This window comes from Mugil cephalus, chromosome 13, assembly GCF_022458985.1.
Source record: "Mugil cephalus isolate CIBA_MC_2020 chromosome 13, CIBA_Mcephalus_1.1, whole genome shotgun sequence".
Lineage (NCBI taxonomy): Eukaryota > Metazoa > Chordata > Actinopteri > Mugiliformes > Mugilidae > Mugil > Mugil cephalus.
In genome coordinates this window covers 5,383,864-5,405,116 of record NC_061782.1, presented here as the reverse complement: position 1 = coordinate 5,405,116, position 21,253 = coordinate 5,383,864, and the positions used below count along the sequence as shown (strand labels likewise).

Genomic DNA, 21,253 nt, shown 5'->3' with positions numbered 1-21,253 from the left:
CACTGATCTCACACCTGCAACCTACACGGACCTGCCACAACATTAAAACCACTGAGAGGAGAAGCATATAACGTTTAAACCATTTTGAGACAATTCAGTGTTCTGCTGGGAAATTTTTGGACCTGGTATTAATTCGAGCGGATGGTACTTAGACGTGTAGGCCCCACCTAGATCAGACCAGGCCAGACACCCCCCCACCCACCCAATAGCTATGACACTCCAACCATTCCCCTCAAACGCCCCCCGACACTAACAACATCCTGTTCCCAGACACCACAGGACGCTCTCAGAAGGCCCACGTCCAGAGACGTACACGATGTCAGGAAGGTGGTCGTAATGTTATGCCTGATCGGTGTATTTATTTAATATCAAACCCTCGGCTCATCCCGTGTGGATTAATAATACATATTAATGAAACATCCACAAATATCAGATGATACGATTATACCTGAAAAAAATAAAAAATAAAACTGGCAGAAAAAGAACAGAAATGCTGCCAGTAGGTTTTAAAATAAATCTAATATTTTCCTAATAATAATAATAGCGATAAAACTGTCCAATCAAACAAAGTAAAGCTTTGTTTCCCCGTTTGTTATTTATTTCTCCTTCCAGGCAATTTAGATGGAAATAGATTCCGTGGGATCCGACGTCCTGTCCTCGATAAGAATCTGGGTTTGCTTTGGGAAGACACAAATTCTGCGCTGTCAAGACGCGAAGTCCATCTTATTTCATGCTAATGCAATAAACCGAATTACCGACTGATCACATGCGGCGTGACGGTTGCAGCTCTCCGACGGTGAACGACGCGGCGCGTTCGCTCACTGCGAACCTGACCTGGAAGCACCTGGGAGCTCAGGCTTCATCGGGAGCTGAAGCAGCTTCTTTTGAGCGTCAAAGTGACAAAGATTGACGCGGGACAAAGCGCCGGAAATGTTTTTAAAGGACGTCCACACATGTGCATGCATACCCACACACACAAACACACACACAGACACACGCACACACAGCCGCGGGGTAAAAGGAGACAGCAGTATCCTGTCAAGCCGTGGAGTCTGATTTATCCTCCGCCGCTGCTCTCATTCCTGTCCTGCAGACCACAGACATGAGGGATGCCTTTAATTTCCCATTAAAATGCCCTGGAACAACTGAGGGCTGAGGCGGCGCTGTATATGTGTGTGTGTGTGTGTGTGTCACTGTCTGTGTATGTGGATAGCTTGATTAGTCCGTGTGACAGTGGTGTAGGTGTGTGTTTGTGCATTCGCAGGCGTTTTCCGGGCGCCCGTGTGTTAGCGCTCATCACTCCACATGACACGGGGGCTGCAGCTCCAGGGCCAGGCCCACGATAAATATTAATGGCCAAGAACAAGTGGATTGGGAGTTGAGTTATCAGGGCGGGCCTTCCTAATTGACATTTTACCTGCTGTATACCTTAACGGGGGCCGTAAAGCACCGGGCCCGGGCTCCGCCGTGGGGGGGAAACGTGTCAGTCAAGCTAACACACACACACACACACACACACACACACACACACACACACACACACACACACACACCTCCCCACCATCTACTGCTGCCTTCCTCTGGGAGGAGGAGGAGGAGAGGAGGAGAGGAGGAGAGGAGGAGAGGAGGAGAGGAGGAGGAGAGGAGGAGGAGAGGAGGAGCTCCGGCTCGGCCTGGACTTCTCATCGTTCACATTTAACATGGAGGAGTTACGTCTTATCTTCAGGACATTAATACGGGTTCAGACAGTCGAGTAATTCACACAAATAAAGTCCTAAAGATCAGACAACAGAGAGTTTGACTGAGGAATTTAGTTCGATCTTAACCTCCTGAGACCTGAGCTTTTATTTGGTGTATTTGGAATCAGTACGACCTTAGATAAACTATAAAAAGGAAGCGTCGTCTTAGAACAGGAAGCAGTCGTTTCTGAAAAAAAAAACTACGTTCTCATACGTGGACACTGGGATTATTTCATTATTTATATTATAAAGAAATATAAATGTGTGACAAAATATAAAACTGAATTGCAAACAATGAAGTCTCAACGTCCTCAAACGAGGACTCGTTAACGACTTGTTGCTTTATTTTTGTACGTAAGAAACATCAAAGGAGATTTTATATATAACTTTTGTGGATTATTCGAAATAATGCAAATATATTCTGCCATTTTTTGTTAACTTCCTCAAATTTAATCACAGTCATTATTATTGACTTATTATTTAAATAATAAATTAATCTATAATGTCCTTTTATATTGATATTTTTTAAAGATAAGCTCAAAACTTACCTTTTTATTTAGGCTTTTAATTGAATTTTAACAATTTATTTATTCTCTTTTATTGTCTCAGTATTTTGCATTTTATAGTTCTTATTTTATGACCTTAAGTTTGATTTTTATTTATTTATGTATCTCTTAGGTCTATAAACTATTTGTTAGGGTTGTTAGGGTGTAATTTGTATCCAGACTCTGGTGTTTCCTCACAGTTCATGCTCCTGTTCTGACGTATATCGTTTTATTTGCTTCTACATGATGCATTTTTAAGTCGTGTGTGTCTGTGTTAGAGGAGGAGGTGGAGGAGAGGGGTGGGAAGAGGTTGGGGGGCACAGGTGGAATTATTTGTGCTACTTTTTGTATAAAAAGCGCTTTACAAATAAAGTCTGATTGATTTATTGATTGATATAATGTGCAGAAATACATTAATAGTAAATTAAGTTTTGCTTAATTTGCTTAAATTTAGTTTTGCTTTTTGTCTTGTAGCTAAAATAAAATAAGAATTTTTTTGTGATTTTTTTATATCAGGTTTTGATAAATCGACCATCGGGAGACGATAAATCAATCGTCTCGTGTCGTCGGCCGCGTGACGGCAGATCAAACTGGCCTTTAAACACATCTCACAGGCCTCGCCACATTATTACACATCTCATCCAAAACACTCACACGTCGAGTCGCGCATAAAGACATTTAACACGAGAACACACACACACACACACACACACACACACAGGCTGCAAAAAAAAAACACAAAGAGGAAACTCTGCACCCAGAAAAAACGTCCCCACTTACATGATGTGAAAATTGACAGGCCGGGGGGCAGACAACAAACAATTATCCCCGGAGCACAGGGGCGGGAGGAAGAAAGACAGAAAGAAAGAAAGAAAAAAAATAATAAAAATCGAAGATTGAGAAAACAAATACGGGTGATGTCATCAAAGCTAAATGGCAAGCCCTGTGTGAGACGGACTGGAGAGTCTCTTCATATTTACTGTTGCCAGGATTTCAATATCAACATCATAGAAAGCACATCAGATGTTCCTCTTTCCACTGACTGACTCACAAAGACGGGCGCAAACCGCCACCTCTGTTTGATGGAAAAAAACATAACATAACAAAAAAAAAAAAGGTTAATCTATAGACAAACACCATTAAATAAACAGCTCGTAATGCCGGGATACTGCCAGCGCTTATGTGAAATGGCACATAATTATATTTTCGAAAGGCCAATGTTTGTAATATTTTTTTGAAAAGAGCAAATGTGACTCAGTGGGTGGTGTGATTTATGAGGGTTTGTGGAGGTGCAGCGTAGCGTGGTGATAATGCCGAAAACATTGGTGGAGCCGAGACGGACACAACTCAGTGATCACATACGAACTGGAGGAGCGGGGGGGAGGGAGGAGGGGGGAGGAGGGGGTGTCGATATGGGATTGTAAAAGTCTTCCAAAATAATCTCCTGGGAATGGGGAGATGATTGTCTCGCGTACCTGTTGTCTCTTTGTTGCGTACTGGACATAAAACTACGTTTAAAATCACGTCTCCTCAGGATCCTGTGCTACTGGTTTCAGGTCTGAGCGTTTGGCTCCATCAAGAGGCCACAAAGAGAAACAGCAGTTTGTGGGAATTCACTCCAAAAAAAAAGAAAAGAAATGAAAAGAAAAGCAGATTTAACATGAGATTATACTCATAGAGGTTTGTTTCTATTTATCTAATGTATGTTTTTATTTTGATAGCAGCATCTTCCATTTGATCGGACGAATATCTGATCATTTATAGATTTAAACACACTTTTGTTAAATAAAATAAATAAATACAGACTCACTAATCTGTACTGATGATACATAATGAAGCAAGGCGCAAACCAGGCAGCTTCAAACTTAAAACCTCAGACAATACCAACTCATTTCCAGACATCTACTGCCACCTTGTGGACGTCTGCTTCAACTGCAGTTAGAAGAAGGAAAACGGGAAGTTTGAAAAACACAATAACTGGATCCCATTAAAGACACATTCACAGGTTTATCTGCATTCAGAATCACCTGCAATAAAACCTGCTCACATCAAACTAAAATCAAACTCTCTCTGATGCTTTCCTCAGATTATTTTCTGCTTTTCTTGCGTCCTGCAAATGACCCCGACATGGACAGTGGCATAAATGTCAGCCAGAAGGTGTCTGAGTTTAAAGGCCGTAGTCAGGACATGACTCATGCAGTGATAACACGTCACCATGATGCCATGTTTCCTTGTTAGCAACAAAATTCAGAGGAATCGTGGGTCAGTCAGAACACTGATGACTACAACTAGGAGCTTTTCCTAGAAGCCAGTTGTTTCCAGTTTCTCATTTCTAACCGATACACAATTCTACTTTCTGTTTCCCAGATAGTACGACACGTTTATTTTACATGTTTTCAAATGTGTTTTTCTTTTAAACCGGACAGCCGATCCAGGAACTCGCTCACAACCAACACACAGACCGGGTCGACGCATCGAACAGCGCTTACCGTGAAATGCTCCTGGGATTTGTAGTTCTCATCGAGGTAGATGCGGGCTCTGTTGTACTCCCTCATGGCCTGACTGGACAACAGCTCTCTGAGGGAGGGGGGAAACAGCACGGACACATCAGAAGGTGTTCAGGTGTTCTTCTAAACTAACACGACAAAGTTAACATCCTCCATAAATTTTATGCTGCTGATGCACATCCTCGATGCCACCAGCGGGGGGAGCAGTCCTCTCAGTTTAAGACAAAACTGCCTCCCTCCAAAAGCCATTAAACAGATGTTCTACCATCGGGGGAAACTGTTAAGGTCGCGGATAATTAATTAAGAGCGCGATACTCACTTCACAAAACTGTCCACGTGCGACATGGACGCCTCATAGTTCTTCCCACCCACCTCTTGACAGTGCACCGCCAAGAAGTGAGGCTTCTGCGACTGTACTACCTGCAACGGAGAGGAGAAGAAGAAACAAGGGTCAGAAAGTCAGATTTCACTTGTGAAATGCACGTTGTGCGGGCGCGGCCACGCGAACGCGAGTAAATTACTCGGTCTGCGGCGGAGAACCTCTGAGAGTTTGGCGCCTGGGCCCTCCACAACTCTTCCCACCTCGCCTCTGTGACACGCCGCTGTATTTACACAAGACAAAGTGCCTCGCTAATGTAGGCAGGAGGCACTTAGCGAGCTTGTTCCACAAGCCCGACGCCGGCCTCCCTTCATCTAGAGGCCCGGGCGTGCGCCCGCGGCGCAGGCGTGTGCGTACAGCGAGGCGTGACAGCCGGAGCACCAGTAACGCCGACGCTCTTCCAGGAACACGTCGGCCCCGTTCAAGCGCGGGCAGGGCTCCAGCAAACCGAGCGGAAAGTAATTAATACAAACAGAAGGAGGCGACGTGCGCTTCCCGCGCGCTGGCTCGCCCTTCGCTCACGTGACCTCCGCGCCCGGTCGTCCCTCGAGGAGTCCGAGGTGTTTGCGAGCGGCCCTGTCAGGGGTGCTCGGAGTGGCTGACTTCTAACGCTCGATCGATGGCGGGGAGTGATTTACAGCGCTCAGCAGCACTCACAGCGCCCGTAGACGGCTGTACATCAGTGTCAGGTGGTATAGGGCAGCGGGGGGGGGCTAGGATCCAAACGGGTCCCCGCTAACTCCTCCAGCACCCCGGCCTCGGTGCATTACGCCGCATCACTGCATTACCGCAGGCCCCAATCAAATAAAAGTAATGTATGGCAGTAACAATATGGATTTTCCATCAACCTATGGCTTGTCACTTAGCTCGGTGACCCCCCCCCCCCCCCACCGAGGAGCAGCTCAGACCCCCGGAAAGATTAGTGCACCTATCAACTCGCGACGGGGGAAAAGGTCACACTCTGAAGGAGCTGTGCGGCTAACGAGTCCGTCGGCCTCGTTCTGTTTGTCTTTCCAGGCCGTAAATTCAGGTCCGAGCCGGTAAACAGGACAAGGATGCAGGCGGCAATCACCACAATGTTTGAGATTTGCTTTACGGCGGCGGAGAACAAACCCTCAACGGCCGACACGCAGGCGGCGACATATTGACAGATGTCACATCTCCGTGAAATGATTTTAACGACGCACAACAACAGCAGAGGTCTCTCTGTAAACGCGACTCGGGCGGCGACAGCCTCTGTCGAGAAGCGCCGGCCATGACACGCGAGAGCACGGAGGATCCCTGCGATGGAGTCAAACCGCACGGGACGCCTCTTCATCTTTCCACTGATGTATTAAAGATCTCAAACTTGAAACGTTAAGTCAAACTATTAAAAGAAGCGTCACATTTAAATCCTTAATGATGGCTTCAGCTAAAGAGCAGGTGATGAAAAGTAACTAGAAAACCTTTGTGCAGACGTTTGCGTCTAAGCTGAGAGACGCCTGAAAGCAGCAGATGTCAAAGGAGCTTAAATGCTTCCAGACTTGTGGTGGTGAGAGCAGATGAAATGTCACTTAAGGAATAAAGGAGCTTTTATGCTGTGATTTCGGGGGCTAAGTCGATTCATTGTTTCTAAATTCTCGTGTTATGAAACTGAGTGATTTATTCTGACATGATGCAAATAATGCTTAGAACAAAATCAACGTCACCCCCATTCTTTTTAATGTATGATTACATTTTGCTGTACAAAGAGCAAAACGAATTGTGTAACTGGAGTCAAATGTGAATGATTTATTTATTTATTTAGTTACTTACATAGTTTAAAGTGTAGGTCAGGTATTTATAAGCGTTCTCTGTTTCTGCCTGAGCCTGTTTAGCCGCGGTAGTTTACATGTTTATACCGACTATCTGTATCTATTGTACTGTGGCTGAATAAAAATACTACTACTAAATACTGAGGTTTTCACTCCACGACGCTGATGTTTGTTTGGGCCAGAGACCAGAGACCAGAGACCAGAGACCAGAGACCAGAGACGGACGGCTGCAACATTCAGACTGCGCCATAAATAAACAAATATTTTATTTGTGCCTCAAATCTTTATTTGAGACGAGTGCTGCCTTCAGGGAGTGTCATTTCTACGGGGTGGGGGGGGGTCTGGTCTGGTCTAGGTGGATGCTACATGTCTAAGTAACATCTACATGAATGAATTAATACCAGGTCCAAAAGTTCCCCAGCAGAAAACTGAATTGTCACAAGATGGTTTAAATGTTATTTACTTCTTCCATCATATCCAATCACATGGTCATAATGTTGTGGCTGATTGATGGTTATTAAATCTAGAGGCCAGTTCATCCAGCGCATACGTGCTCAGTTCATTTAGTTCATTGATCCTCTTAGATTTATTATTTATCCTCCTGATTTCTATGGTGCTGTGATGCTGCAGATGAGAGGGAACCTAACATTAGTTACAGGTCTGACCTTTGAACGGCAGGTTACACAGACGTAACAGAATTACACATCGCTATTCAAACTACATTTCAAATCAATAAACTGTGTGTGTGTGTGCGTACTGTGATTTATAGATCACAACTGGCTGGACGCGAGGACCTGACACAATCAGCAGCCTGTGACGGCGCAGGGAACTTTCCAATGCAAATCGGCCGAGGGATTATTCAACTCAGCGCAGAGTGATGCAAAGCGCTGTTTATGTTAGTGCAGCAGCAGCAGCAGCAGCAGCAGATTCCCATTTACCTCAGTCTATTGCACACATCGGTGGGGAGAGGGATGAGGCAAATGACCCTGCTTTGCTTACGTGTAAATGTGCGGGAAATCCTGACACGGGCCCCGAGAGCGACGGCGGAGGATTCGATTCGATTCAGATAAGAAAATGAAAGCAAAGCATTTGAAGATGTGGTCCGATTGTGTTTTCTTTGCAGTGTGTTTCCTGTAATCTGCAGTGCCTGACGTTCCCAAAGGTTACTTACAGAACAATCTGACAAACGTAGTTTCAATTTCTTCTGTTGACCTTTACATATATGAGTAAGCGTCAGCTGCCAGATGGTAAAACGCATCTTTAAAGCCTTTTACATGTACATGGATTCCTGTAAGTGGCCCACATTCCACTCCAACTTCTCTCTTAGCAAAACATCTGCAGCAAAAATCTGCCGTTGAATTTGACGCGTCAGTTTGTTGGTACCAGCTCGCAGGAGTTCACGAGAGAGGAGGGAGAGCAGGCCGTCCTGGGAGCTTTTGCAGTAGCTAGTGCAAACACAACACAAGGTGTGTGGAAAAAAAAAAAATCATTTTATTTGCTCAAGGAATTTCCTCAAGCTGCTGGCGTGATAAGCTGGGGCGGTTCGCTGAGACGCGTAGCTGCAGGAAACGAGATACGACATCAGTGACATACTGTGTGATAAGATGCATTAAGTGCATTCACATCTTAAGCAGCAGCTTTCTAACAACCACTACAGCGTCTTTTATTGAGCACTTAAAGACGGGAGGGACAAACATACGTTTTAATAAAATCAGCTGCTATTCCATGTTTGTCCACTAGGTGTAGCACAGTTTTAGTCAGAATTGGAAATGGTAGAAACAGTGACTCTCTGGTGGACCACGACGAATGTGCAAACTTTAACTGCAACTTTTCAATGAAAGAAATGCTAATTTGTCCAGTAGATGTCGCACAGTTTTAGTAGAAGTTGCAGTAGCAGCAGAATTAAGCAGTAATGTGCCAGAACTCGATTTATTTTCTCAAGAAATTTCAATTTGTTCGTAAAATGTTTTGCGAAAGCACAGTTCATTAAATGCAAACGTCTTATACAGACTAATACTTGCATATTATTTATTCTGTTCTATTCTTTATCTTATCATATTTCTCTTTTACACAGTCCACAGTCCATAATGTGCTTGAACTTCTTTGCACTAAAACAAAGGGAATAATCTGAAGTTATGTGTAAATTACTACAGGCTACGAAGCCTCTGGAGACGATGGACGCGCCGTCAGAATCACATGACCAATTTGAGACGACGTAGCAGCAAGACGCAGCGTCACCAAGTCTCTGTTTCAACTTTCACAGGAAGCGCTAACTTTAAACTACAAACCAGCTTTCAATTTGTGTTGACAGGCCGAGTAAAACTAGTTACTATAAATAATATAAGCCACACTTCTGCCTGAATAATGTCGTCATGTTTGGTGAAACGCTAGCTAGCGGAGATCACTAGCCAGCTTCAAATTCTCATAAGCCAAAGAATGGAAAAAAATAAATAAATAAAACAAAACATGGTGGAAAAATGCATAGAGAGAAGAGAGTTTTAAAATGTGAGACTGTGTTAAAATGTTTAGACTTTACTTGCTAATTATGACACCTCATAATTTTGTAAATGGTTGTAAATAGTCTGATGCATTTCCTGCATTTTAATGTAAACAGTGGTAAACTTTACACGTTAGACTTGCAAGTTCTAAAAACTGTTCAAAATCTTATTTAGATTTTTTGGTTGGTTTGGTTTAGGTTTTATGGTTTCAGTGTGGTGTTAGGTCCAGTGTGTTTAGACAGTTTGTAAAGTCTGTGCTGAAAACAAGGCAACGAGCTGAACAGTTTTTAAGATGAAACATTCAGGTAAAACTAGAAGTAGCTAAAAACGGCCAATTATACTCTGGACTCCAGAAGATTTACTTGATGTCAAACTGAGGCTGAACGTGGCCCCTGACCCCCCTGATTTAAAGGATCACGCAGTGAAAATATAAGTGTGAGAGATGCATGATATGTTTCTATTTATTTCTCCTAAAACGGGTTCAGATCTTCTGAAAAAACGTCCAGGCAGGAAACAAAGTGAGCGACGTACGAGTCAAGCACTGCAGAAATAAAGACGCCTTTATCATTAGGAGCTTGTTAATCGCTCAGCGTCTGACTGCGTGAGGCGCAGAGTCGCCTGGGAGCAGATATACAACAGCGTTTCCAGAGCGAAATCGCAAAAACTGGTTTCCAGTGTCCTTTCGCTTCGTTTCCTGACCCAAAAATAAAAAAAAAAAGCCGGCGTACAGTTTGTGATTGATGATGGAGCGTTTGATTCTATTTACAGGGAGTGAGACCAACGTTTTCCTGTGTGAAACAGCCTTTGGATTCCTTCCAAGTCAGCTACATACGACGTGCTTTTTTTTTTTTATCGCATCCGTAGAAAGGGGGGTTCACGACCCACCGGCGGGAACCACCGGCGGATCAGCAGACGCCGTGAGCGTGCTGTGTGTGTGTGTGCAGAGGGATCACCGGGGGGGAGGGTGGTGCGGCGTGGCTGATTGTAGTTAACTCTAGCCGCCGCCGCTGCTGCTGGTTGTTCCCAGCCGCGCAGAGTTCAGAGTCTGATGCTTCTTTCCATGACGTCAGCATGCAGCGGTGCAGAGCTGGCATGAGGCTACAGGCCTGGCTGGTTCACACAGGGGCACACCTCTCTCTCCCAACATGCATGCAAACCCCCCCCCCCCCACACACACACACACACACACACACACACTGGAGACGTGATACCTTCCTCTAAAATACACAATTCTGCTACACAGTGCAAACAGAATTCCTCCACAACCGTAACCAGGACATGCTTTTCTACACACACACACACACACACACACACACACACACACACAATACTCTATGCTCATGACAGCCAATAACGTGAGTGTTAAGCAAGAAGTGTAAGCTGGAACCACCCGGCAGACGACACATGTTTTGGCATGCCGGCGACCGTAACAAACACGAGGAAGAGCGAAAAAGTTGACAAAGCAGGTTTGAAGATTTGACACAAAAAGTCGGTTAAATCTGGTCAATGAAGCACGAAAAAAAAGAATAAAAATCGGTTTTAATTGTCCAGCAATGAAAGATTCAGATGAGTTTGTTGCTTCTTTATAAACTGCAGGGACGAACAAATCTGCAGCTATTTTTAATGATATTATTCAGATCAATCTCTAAAGTGTTGCTGTTGGTTGGAAGCTGCATTAGACCTTGAGAATTTAGTTTCAGAGAGGCTATAAAAAATGAAATCCAAACCATACAGCCAGAAGAGCTTCATTCCTCTCATTGTTGGGGAAGTTACGACAACAAACAGAACGCTATAAGAAACAGGCACGGGGAGAAGGAGACTGTAACATATGTAGAGCTATATCTGATTACTTTATGCTAAACTTTCACTACTCTGTGATTATGATTTCTGGCAGCTTAAGTCGGTCGAGTACCTGCAGACGGTATTTCTTTTTATGACGTTACAAGAAACAAACAAGAACTCAGCTGGGAGGCAAATGATGTAATTTTTATTACCGCACTTATGATTTCATAACACAGTTCAAAATTCACTGGTAAAGACTCCAGGACTAGGAGCTGCTCAGAGTTTGCCCTGTGTGGCCATAAAGCGGCCGCTCTCTAATCTCTAATGATAGAAAGGCATCTTCTTCTGTACGTGAATGAAGTGTAAGAGCATGAATCACATGTTAGCATTAGCGAGCGTGGCTAAATAACAGCCACTTTTTGGCTAAGCTTGCTAGTTTCCTCAGCAAACCATAGACTGTATGAATATGGACAATGTCTGGTCACTTTCTTCCATTGGGTAAACAGGTGCTATTTTCCCAGGAATATGGGCGACGCCATCTTCTGACACGATATTGATGACCTCACTTCCTCCAGACTTACATGCATTTTCGTTTAATTAATACTACCCTACGTTCAATCTCCACCAGTTACAAGGACATGTTGGATTATACACTGTACTCGTTTTTAAAAAAATATTTTTTTGCAACGCTCACGGCCCCACGGGACTGCTTCACCGAACAGTTGCCATAACAACTGGTGGTTGCCATTATGTCGAAATAACAACTAAAAAAAAAACATATCTAAATAATCGACACTTGAACATGCATCAGCATTATATCAACTACCTAAAAGGATAGAAACCATAGTTGAGAAAAATATATTTGAGTGTATTTTTGGGGTTTTCCACTAATAAGGAGGTGGTGGAGCTTATGACCTATACTGCAGCCAGCCACCAGGGGGAGCTGTACTTGCTTTGGCTTAATTTTTGAGGAGCAGTCCCACCTCGATATTTATATAGTCTGTGCATCAAACCAGCACTCAGTTGGCTGGTGCTACTAAGGGCTAAATGATTAGCTCACTAGAGTAGCTTGTAGCTCTTGCTAGCAGGTGCAGACCGGAGGTGCCACCTGGCCCTAGTCTTTGCGGTGTGTTCCAGTGCAGACACACGAGGTGACGTCACAGACGGCCTTTAACAGCTGGTAGTTCCTTTGATGTTGGTTTGGTACAACTCCACCTTGACAGCTCAAATCAACTGTATATCAGTGAAGGTTGATGTGCATGAAAGTACAGAATATGGGATTTTAGTTCTGATAACGGTTATCAATGACGAGGGGGTGGGTGGTTAGGGTAGTAGGAAGCTGGGTGGATGGATGGACCTGAACCTGATCTGGTAGTCAGATGTCAGTCAAGACCATCTTTGAGAATATTTCTATGTAAATATACAACGATCGGGCATAACATTATGACCACCAATATAGATTATTATATTATATTTTTTTTAGATGATTCTAGAGTGTTTTGTGTGTTCGTCTCTCTCAGTCTGCATCCTGCTGGGGACCTGGTCCTAACATTTCCCAGCAGAACATTATATTGTCACAGGATGATCAATATTATTACTTTACTACTGTCAGTGGTCATAATGTTATGCCTGATCAGTATATATGTGCTTTAAAATGAAAAACTACACTGAGACTTTGGTGTTTTTTGTTGTTGTTGTTTTAAATTATTAATTATTAAATGAAAATGATTCTTAAGTTGCCTAAGTTCCTCTTCAGTGTACATAGATACTGTGCTAAGTTTTGAAATAGTGGATCAGGACTCATCAATTATCACTCATCGGCTGTATCATGCAGAAAGAAAATGTTGCAAATGCACAAAACATCAGTTAAATCCCACTTCCGCTGGAGGACTCACATTATGTTGCTCTGTGCAACACAATTGCTGTTGATTTTACTGTAATGTGACTTAATGGAGCTCAGTGGTCTGGAAATTACCGGGAAATCTAATCATAGATGTAAATATTTTTTTTCTTCGTTATTAGTTCTGCATCACTTTCCATCTAATATGCATTCTGTTTATATGAAATGGTTTATAATGCACGCTGCAGATTGCTAGTGCAACTTTTAGACAACTTACTTATATACCAGAAATGTAACGTTTTAGCGGAAGCGTCTGGATATATGGCCGACGGGACGCCTGTTTGAATGACAGTCAGGTGAGCGTGTGTGCATTTAGGGAGAGTCTGGAATATTTTCCGCCATGGGCAATGGACCGGTGCTTCCAGGGAATGGCAAACAAGACTGTGTGCTTTTAACATCGTCAGTGTTTGAGGTGTTTAGTGACTCGAGTTTACTTTCTGGTTTGAGCTAACTACTATTACCAAATACTCCCAACCACGGTTGACCTGTCCACACAAACAAAGTGGAACCAGAAGCAAAGAGAAAACAAACTAAAGGAGAAGTTCAGTCGTGTTTTACTCTTAATATGTGTGTAAATACAAGCAATAAATGCCAACTACACACAGCCTAGTTTCACTTATTACGTAGCAAGTTTCCTACAAATTAGTGTTGGTTCATTTCTCTTCTCTGTGAAGGGGCTTGTGTATTCATGTTAGGAGCACCTGAAACTAAAATTCTGTTTTACTTCATAAAAAACTTTCCTGCCTCAAGCTACAGGCCTGTTCAACTCTGTTCAACACTCTGTACATTATTTATTTATAACTCTGTAAATAACGTGTGTATAGCAGATTGTGTTTTTCCAGTTATATATAGTAAGTATAGTGATGAGTGCCTGTAAATTGCTGCTGAAACGGTGAAATGTCCTAGAATAAAGACCATTTTCCATTGAGTTCATAAACTAGTAAAGTCATGTTCTGCTGGGAAAGTAGACCAGACCAGACACAAAAACTTCAGGAACAACTGCACAAGGTGTTGACCTGGCCTCCAAATTCACTATATCCCAAACTGACCTATTATCTGTGAGATGACCCCCACTAACAACATCCAGCTACCAGACACCCTCAGAAGGCCCATGTCCATTCTCTGATGACTCACATGTGTGTTTTAAGACCTACACCACACTAGAAAGGTGGTCATAATGTTTTGCTTGATTGATGTGTATTCCTCCCTAGCTCTGTTTTGCAAATAAAATGGGAAAATTGCTCCACGTCGTGTCACTTCTGAATGAGAAAGTCACTGAGTAACACTCACATCATTTCCAACGACAAAGAGAAACCTTCTTCGGATCACAGATCAGGGCAGTGAGTTGTGTGTGCGTTTGTGTTGTAAAGGTGGTGACAAGGCCGGAGCCGCCTCTCGTTTGGCATCGCTTGCAGGATAGTGGAGATTGTGGCAGTACATCATCAGACTACAGATATTCATGGCTCTAATGCAGCTGGGCTGGCACCAACACGCCGCTATCAATGACACACAAATCAATAGTGGGCTATTACGCCCGACTGTTGTGCTGAGTGGCGCTGAAGGGACTGCTCAGTTCTGGATTACATCCTTCCTGATAAATATGAGGACTGGCTAATTGTATTCACTGTTTCTCAGAAAACAAGTGATTCTTCTTCTAGTCTGTCATGACGCGTCGACCTTCACTGGTTTGTGCCAATTTGTGGACTTATGTTTCTGAAGTGACAGAATGTTTGAGATATTGTGGAGATTTTTCTATTATGAAAAAGAGGAGCCACTTGGAGAAACAAGCAGGCATCTAGGTTCAATTTATATGAATATTTGAGGCCTATTGCATCGCATTAGATTTCAGAAACATACTTTGACCAGAGATGTCAAAATGACGGGGAGAAACTCATCTGAAAGCCTCTATCAGGCGTTGCCACCTAAATAAAATAATAAAACCCCAGGCAATTGTATGGGAATGTGATAAAAACACAAATACAGCGCACATTCCAGTGCTTCTACTAACCTCAACACTTCAAGATTTTCACAATTGAGCCACACGAAATATGAAAGCAGATATCTTGCTGATTAAAACGATGTCTGTATCTTCACTGTGTGATAAAAACTCAGAGAGCTAGAAGCCAAAGAGTCGCGAAAATAACACTCACAAAATCATAAAGTACCTTTGCTGTTTTATGATTAAAAGTTTTATTTCCTTTTACACGCGGTCTGGGTGAATGAGTCAAAACTGTTGTATTTGTGTTAAGTGATATATCAGTGAAACTAAACTAGTTTTTCAGACTGGTATCTGTGAAAGGTCAAATAGCACATATGGTGCGAGAATGTGACAAAAAGGCATAATTTGTTATTCCGTGTGGCCATAAATAGGCCACAACATCTCTAAAATTGTTCAGATCATCTTTTTTACCATATACTTTTGCACAGTTAGTCACCAGATTTTGAACTGGGCTACTAACCCACATATCAGAAGTGGTTTTTACTAAAAAAAAAAAATGTTTTTTTTAGGTGAGAACAGAAATTTATATATTTTTTTAACTTTGTTCCAGTTGAACTTTCTCTGACACAGTAACATATGTTTATTCTGACACTTTTGTGGCAGTTTCACTGGTGTTTATGTCACAGGTGACTATAATTATTCGTAAAGCCCTTTCATATAATAAGCTATAACACATTTATTATTATATGTAATTTTCACACAGGAGGCAGAAAAATAGGCATAGGGGCATTTCTAGCATCTTTTATGCTTTCTTTTTATGCCATCTTTTATTTTTGCACCGTTTAGCACACTGCATGACTGCATCAGCATTTAAATAGATAAAGATTCACAACATGAAAATGTATTCAACCTTATCTGCAGCTGGTGGAATCCTGTGAGCAGTTTTATGTCTCTTTTTATGTCTCTTTACAAATTTCAACTTGTAATACCACACGTGGCCACTAGGGAAGACTAGCAGCACAGTGTGGAGCTCTCTAGTTACGTGGTTGCATGCAAAAGCAGACAGTATTCTGCCTACTTTGCTAATGTTAGCCCTAATTCCCCAAAATACATTACTTTCAGATCATGCTGAGTCATTACTAGCTTCAGCACACTCAATTTTGAAGTAGCACTAGTTAGAGTTGCCTGACTAGTGTTGTTTTGTTCTTTCTTCTCCTACAGGGTAATGAATATGCAGATTCACTCATCACTGACTAGAAATGTCAGCCTTGTTAACGTTTGCTGACAGATAATACACAAATCAGATTTCTTTCAAGTGACAACACACATTGCAAAGGCATTGGATTTTGCACCATAGCTTATTTTTACATGTGTATTACATGTATTAACAATCACCCCTTCGTGAAATAACAGTATACAAGGTGCCATGACTGCAGAAGAATAAAAAAAAAAATGCATTCTGAATCTGAAAAGTAAAATCTGACCAGAAAAGTAGAAACATTTAAGTAAATGCTCAAGTTTATCTGCACCTTTTATGCTGAATTTCCTTGTTTACTATTGCGAAATGCAGCAGAGTTGTGAAAAAAAACAAACAGAACAAAAAAAAAAAAGTTCTGGCAACAGCAAAATGGTCTTGTTCACCGCTCAGGCTGTCACTTTCAACAGCACTTTCTGACAACAGTTTAGAGCTCTGGCTGCCTCACTTCCCTTAACCCAGTGGAAAGTGTTGCGGTTAGTCAGGGGTTCCTATCTAGATGAAAAGGTAAGATACAAAACATGACTGAGCTCGAGCTTGTGCCTTTTGAAAAGATGAGAAAGAAAAAAAAAGTCAACGTAATTTGCGGTAAGAAGAAGGTGAATAAGTTGTTTAACCTGACGTTTGTCTGTAAGATGTTTGGTAAAGGATTAAAAATGAAGGTGTGAACAAAGAGCATGCTAATTATAAGTTACAACCCTGCAGCATATGAAGCACATGTAGCACATTTAGCACATGTAGTGCATGTAGCGCACGCCTCGAGTCGACTTGATCTGCAGCTTCGACTTAAAGGAAAATCACATTGACTGTCCTCAAGGATCGTGGTCCGTGTCTCATGATAACAATTAAAGCTACAGAAACACGTAGCAGCTGCACGCCGACTACGACTAAACCACCGAAGGAGGAAGGGATGATGTTGAAAACATAAGTAGATTACAACTCCTGCAAAAGGCTGAAGCTGACGTGCAACACAGTAACACACAAGGTGACCGTTGTGTGTGTTTTTTAAAAAATGCATCTTAATTTTTTATAACTTTTGAGAAGTTTTATGCAACTTGTAATGTCATTAACAAACAAGGTTTCAATCAGCGCAATCAAGACGTCACACTGTTGCTCACTGGTTAATTAAGCGCAACTGTACACGCAGAAGAACTGCAGGATGAAGCTGTAACCTCGTACGCTCATGTACAAAACACTAGAGCTTAACTGGTTTAGTTAGGCGGCGTTCAGCAGCCATTAAACAGCTAAAGCCCATGGGTGAATACAGCCCGGATTAACTAATTTATAACCTGTTGAACCAGAAACTTGGATTGAGTTGTTGCTTACCTGGTAGAATTCCCTCAGCCAAGTTTTCTGTAGATTGTCAGGCTGGAAAAAGAAAAAAACACAAACTATTAGTCACATAATTTAGATTATTTGATCTACAATTCAGTGTTTCCCCCAACATTTCTATTTATACAGTAAATGACACATCAAATAATATAATTTCTTTGAACTACCATAATAAAGTAGACAAACAGCAGCAGCCAAGAGCAATTAAAGAGCATTCGTTCAACATGAGCTGTTCAAACATGGCAAATTTATGTAACGATTACATAAAGCAAATATTATCAGCAAAGAAAACTGCTGAATTTCAATCTAACTTTTTGAGCTAGCGCTCATAAAGAATGGGTAGTTCACGTAATGTCGACAGTCGTTTCCTTTGGTTTTGACCAACCCTCTTTAAATAATTATACATCCTCATGGTCTGAAACAGGGATGTCAAACTCATTTTAGTTTAACACAGTTCTCAAGCAGGCCGGAGCAGAAACATAACAGCATAATAAGTAACGTATAAAGTAAAGTATAAGTTAGAAAATTACATTTCTTAATAAAAATAAGCGCAATTTGGATCCACTTTTTTAATGAAAACAGTGGACAAGTTAGGGTTAAAACAAAGTGTTTCTATGTAATTTTCCCACTTTGCAAATTCATGCTGCGGGCCAGATTAGACCTTCTGGTGGGCCGCTTTTGGTCCGAGAGCCATATGTTTGACATCTGTAGTCAGGTGAGGAGGAGAGGGAGGGAGCGATGCTTTCAGGAGGAATAGGAAAAGCAACGCAAGCACAACGTTGTTTGAAACATTCAAAAATATTTCTGATTGTTATCAGACCAGTGGTGGAGTAAATTAGTATTGTAACATTGTATAGGAAACACACAAACAGACAAACATGCACACATACTGCCAATTCAGTGTGTTACTCAGGTAGTGATATTATTATTATACAATATATTCACTGTTCATTTTGGTTCAATTTGTGGTCTCAGGGCAAATAACGCAAAGCAAGTTTTGTGATTGGTCATAACTTTGCAGGAAAAATTGGATTCCAGGAAGTCAAAAAACAATTGCATCAGCAGCGAGTGTGGGTGGTGGTGTTTCTGTGAACAGCGTTTGGTCAAGCATGCATATGCTGAGAAGGCAATGACGAGACCTCAGACTGAGGACACGCTCTCTGGAGGCATGCAACGCCCTATTGTGCATCAGGTAATCTGCACGGTGACATAAATTAATAAACAGCCGGTCGTATCGGCCCTTGGGCCGACGTGTGTTCTCGCTAGAGTAAGAGAATTCAGATTTGATTTGTTCCGGGACTTGGTGAGATTTTCACGTTCGCAGCGAACTGACGTTGCAAGGAAACGCTCCTCGTTTCAAAACAACACACAAGGTGTAAAAACCACTCTGCGAGTCACCAGTTAACCTAACAAGCATTTCTTTGAAATGTGGTAGCTGGAGCACCCTGCGCTAACCACTGCACCACTATGTCACCCCTAGATTATATCAACTGCTGGACGGAGATGCTTTTTTTTAAGAATGAAAGATCTATGTTATCTATATGTAATTTCATGTACGTGTCAGAGGTCCAACGTCATTGTTTTCAAAGTGTATTAGCTAAAATTTAGCCTTGTTTCTGAATTTCATCCAGTCAAAAAGTGGCTCTAGTGAGCTCTACTGAGAACAGGGCACTTCTGCGCCTGTACCTTTAAATGTTAATGAGCTGTGTCTGACCACGCCCACTCCACGCCCCTCCCAGAGAGAGGATGCGTCTTTCACTGGCGTTACCATGCGCTAATGTTTACGGTGGATTTATGACTTTGGCTGGTAGAGACGCTGTGGTTCGACCTGCCAGTTTGAACCAGAATCTGGCCCAGAAGAAGAAGTTCAGACTCTGCGGCTACAGCAGGACATCGTAGCTAACGCTAGCTTTCGCTAACTGTCAGGTTAATTGTTCGTTGACGCAACCAACAACTGAGCAATGGCCGTGCTTTGCTCGTGCCTTTGCCGCGTGTGTTTGCGAGGAGAAAAAAATGGCGCTTGGTAATTTTAGAGGGCGGGCTCATCTACCCAGGGGGCGGGGCATAGGCAGTATCCACTTGTGGTGGGAGTGGTTATTTCCCCACATGATGTCAAGAAGGGAAAAACCTCAGATTTGGAAATGGATCAAGGAAATGGATTTAGGCCATGGGGACACATATTACAGTTAGAAAAGCTTTATAAAGTGAATATTATTCTATTTTGTGCTTCTTTTTGTCTCATACGTTGTAAATCTCAGCGTTTCTCATCCTGCGAGTGAGCAGATTCAAAAAAAGACGATTAAATCCCATCCTAGCACGTCCTTCTGCGCTCCGATGATTAAGATCTACAAATCTAAACACAGCTTGAGTGTGATATTTAGCACGCACTGTATGGACCTAGTGTTGTGTAAAGTAGCATCTACAGACGGGTTGTCGCCTCGCTCCGGCTACAGTATTCTTCTCTCAGGGTCACAGATCTCAGTCTCCAAGGCATCAACACTCCCGTTTCTTTCACTCTGCCCGTCTCTGTCATTCGTTCGTTTGTTCGTTCGTTCGCTCGCTCCCCCTTCCACTTTAAAAGGCTATTCCCAGACCTGGACTTCATTTGGTTTGTGCAGTGGAAAACAGAGACAGGGCCCTTGGCAGTCTACCATTTAAGGAGAGATCTCCCTATGTCGATAACTAGGTCTGATGAGTGTGTGAGTGTGTGTGTGTGTGTGTGCGCGTTGGGAAGTTTGTCCGAACAAGACAGGTCTATAATAAGAACACACAAGGGATCTGCAGGCTCTGTTGGTATCTTTAATAAAGCCTTAATATATTACACGCGTTAGCGCTCTAACCTTGAACGACTCCAACAGCACAAAGCACACAACAAAACCTCAAGTAACTTTATCAAAATGGAAATTCCTATATTTGCAAAATAACGCGCATACGGTAATATCATTTATTTTCTTTCGATGTGGACGCAGATCTCAAACCACCGTGGTTTTCCTTCTAATCCGCCGTTATCTCTTCGCATGAAACGACCCGTAATCGCAACGGTTTGTCTTACCAGGATGTGGCGACAATAACTGCGTGAATGAGGGTCTTTTCTTCACGCTGAAAATCTCTCGGCCGCATCGAGAGTTGTTTTCTGATTGACTGATATCGCGGAGTTGTTTACTCTAATCTCATGTGCGCATACTGAACAAGGGGAAAGGTTACAAAAGCAGCTTCGCTAAGCGGAGGCCGTCTTTTGTTCATGTTAAGCATCAACTTGCCAAAACTAAATAGCATAATGTAATCTTTGTTAGTAACGGTTCAACATGATAATAATAATAACGTGTAAAGCAGGCGAGAGTTAGCAAGTTAGCTAGCTTGGTTTCTGACATCCTGTTCCTTCTCTTCTCTCGTCTCTTTCACTCTATTGATATTTCTGCTTTTCACTTAATTTGTATTTCACTATTCGACTGAAACTATCCATCTTTCAGTCTCTGTCACCATCCGCCGCTACTGAAATCACAGACCAACGCCATGAAGTCACAAGGTATCGGGTATGCCTGCAAGACGGCCTCATGACATACCAAGAAAAACGACGTACCAAG

General features: G+C 42.5%; 1 protein-coding gene across 3 annotated transcripts in view; it reads right to left on the bottom strand.

The window, feature by feature from the left end:
- Positions 1-21,253, bottom strand: part of LOC125018566 (inositol polyphosphate-5-phosphatase A) — a 138,870-nt gene that overhangs the window by 81,649 nt on the left and 35,968 nt on the right. For all 3 annotated transcript variants that reach the window (XM_047602573.1, XM_047602574.1, XM_047602575.1), the window contains exons 2-4: positions 17,664-17,705; positions 5,111-5,211; positions 4,774-4,861 (exon numbers count right to left, since the gene is read on the bottom strand). In XM_047602573.1, the coding sequence (XP_047458529.1) occupies positions 4,774-4,861; positions 5,111-5,211; positions 17,664-17,705 (231 nt within the window). The remainder of the gene's footprint in view (positions 1-4,773; positions 4,862-5,110; positions 5,212-17,663; positions 17,706-21,253) is intronic.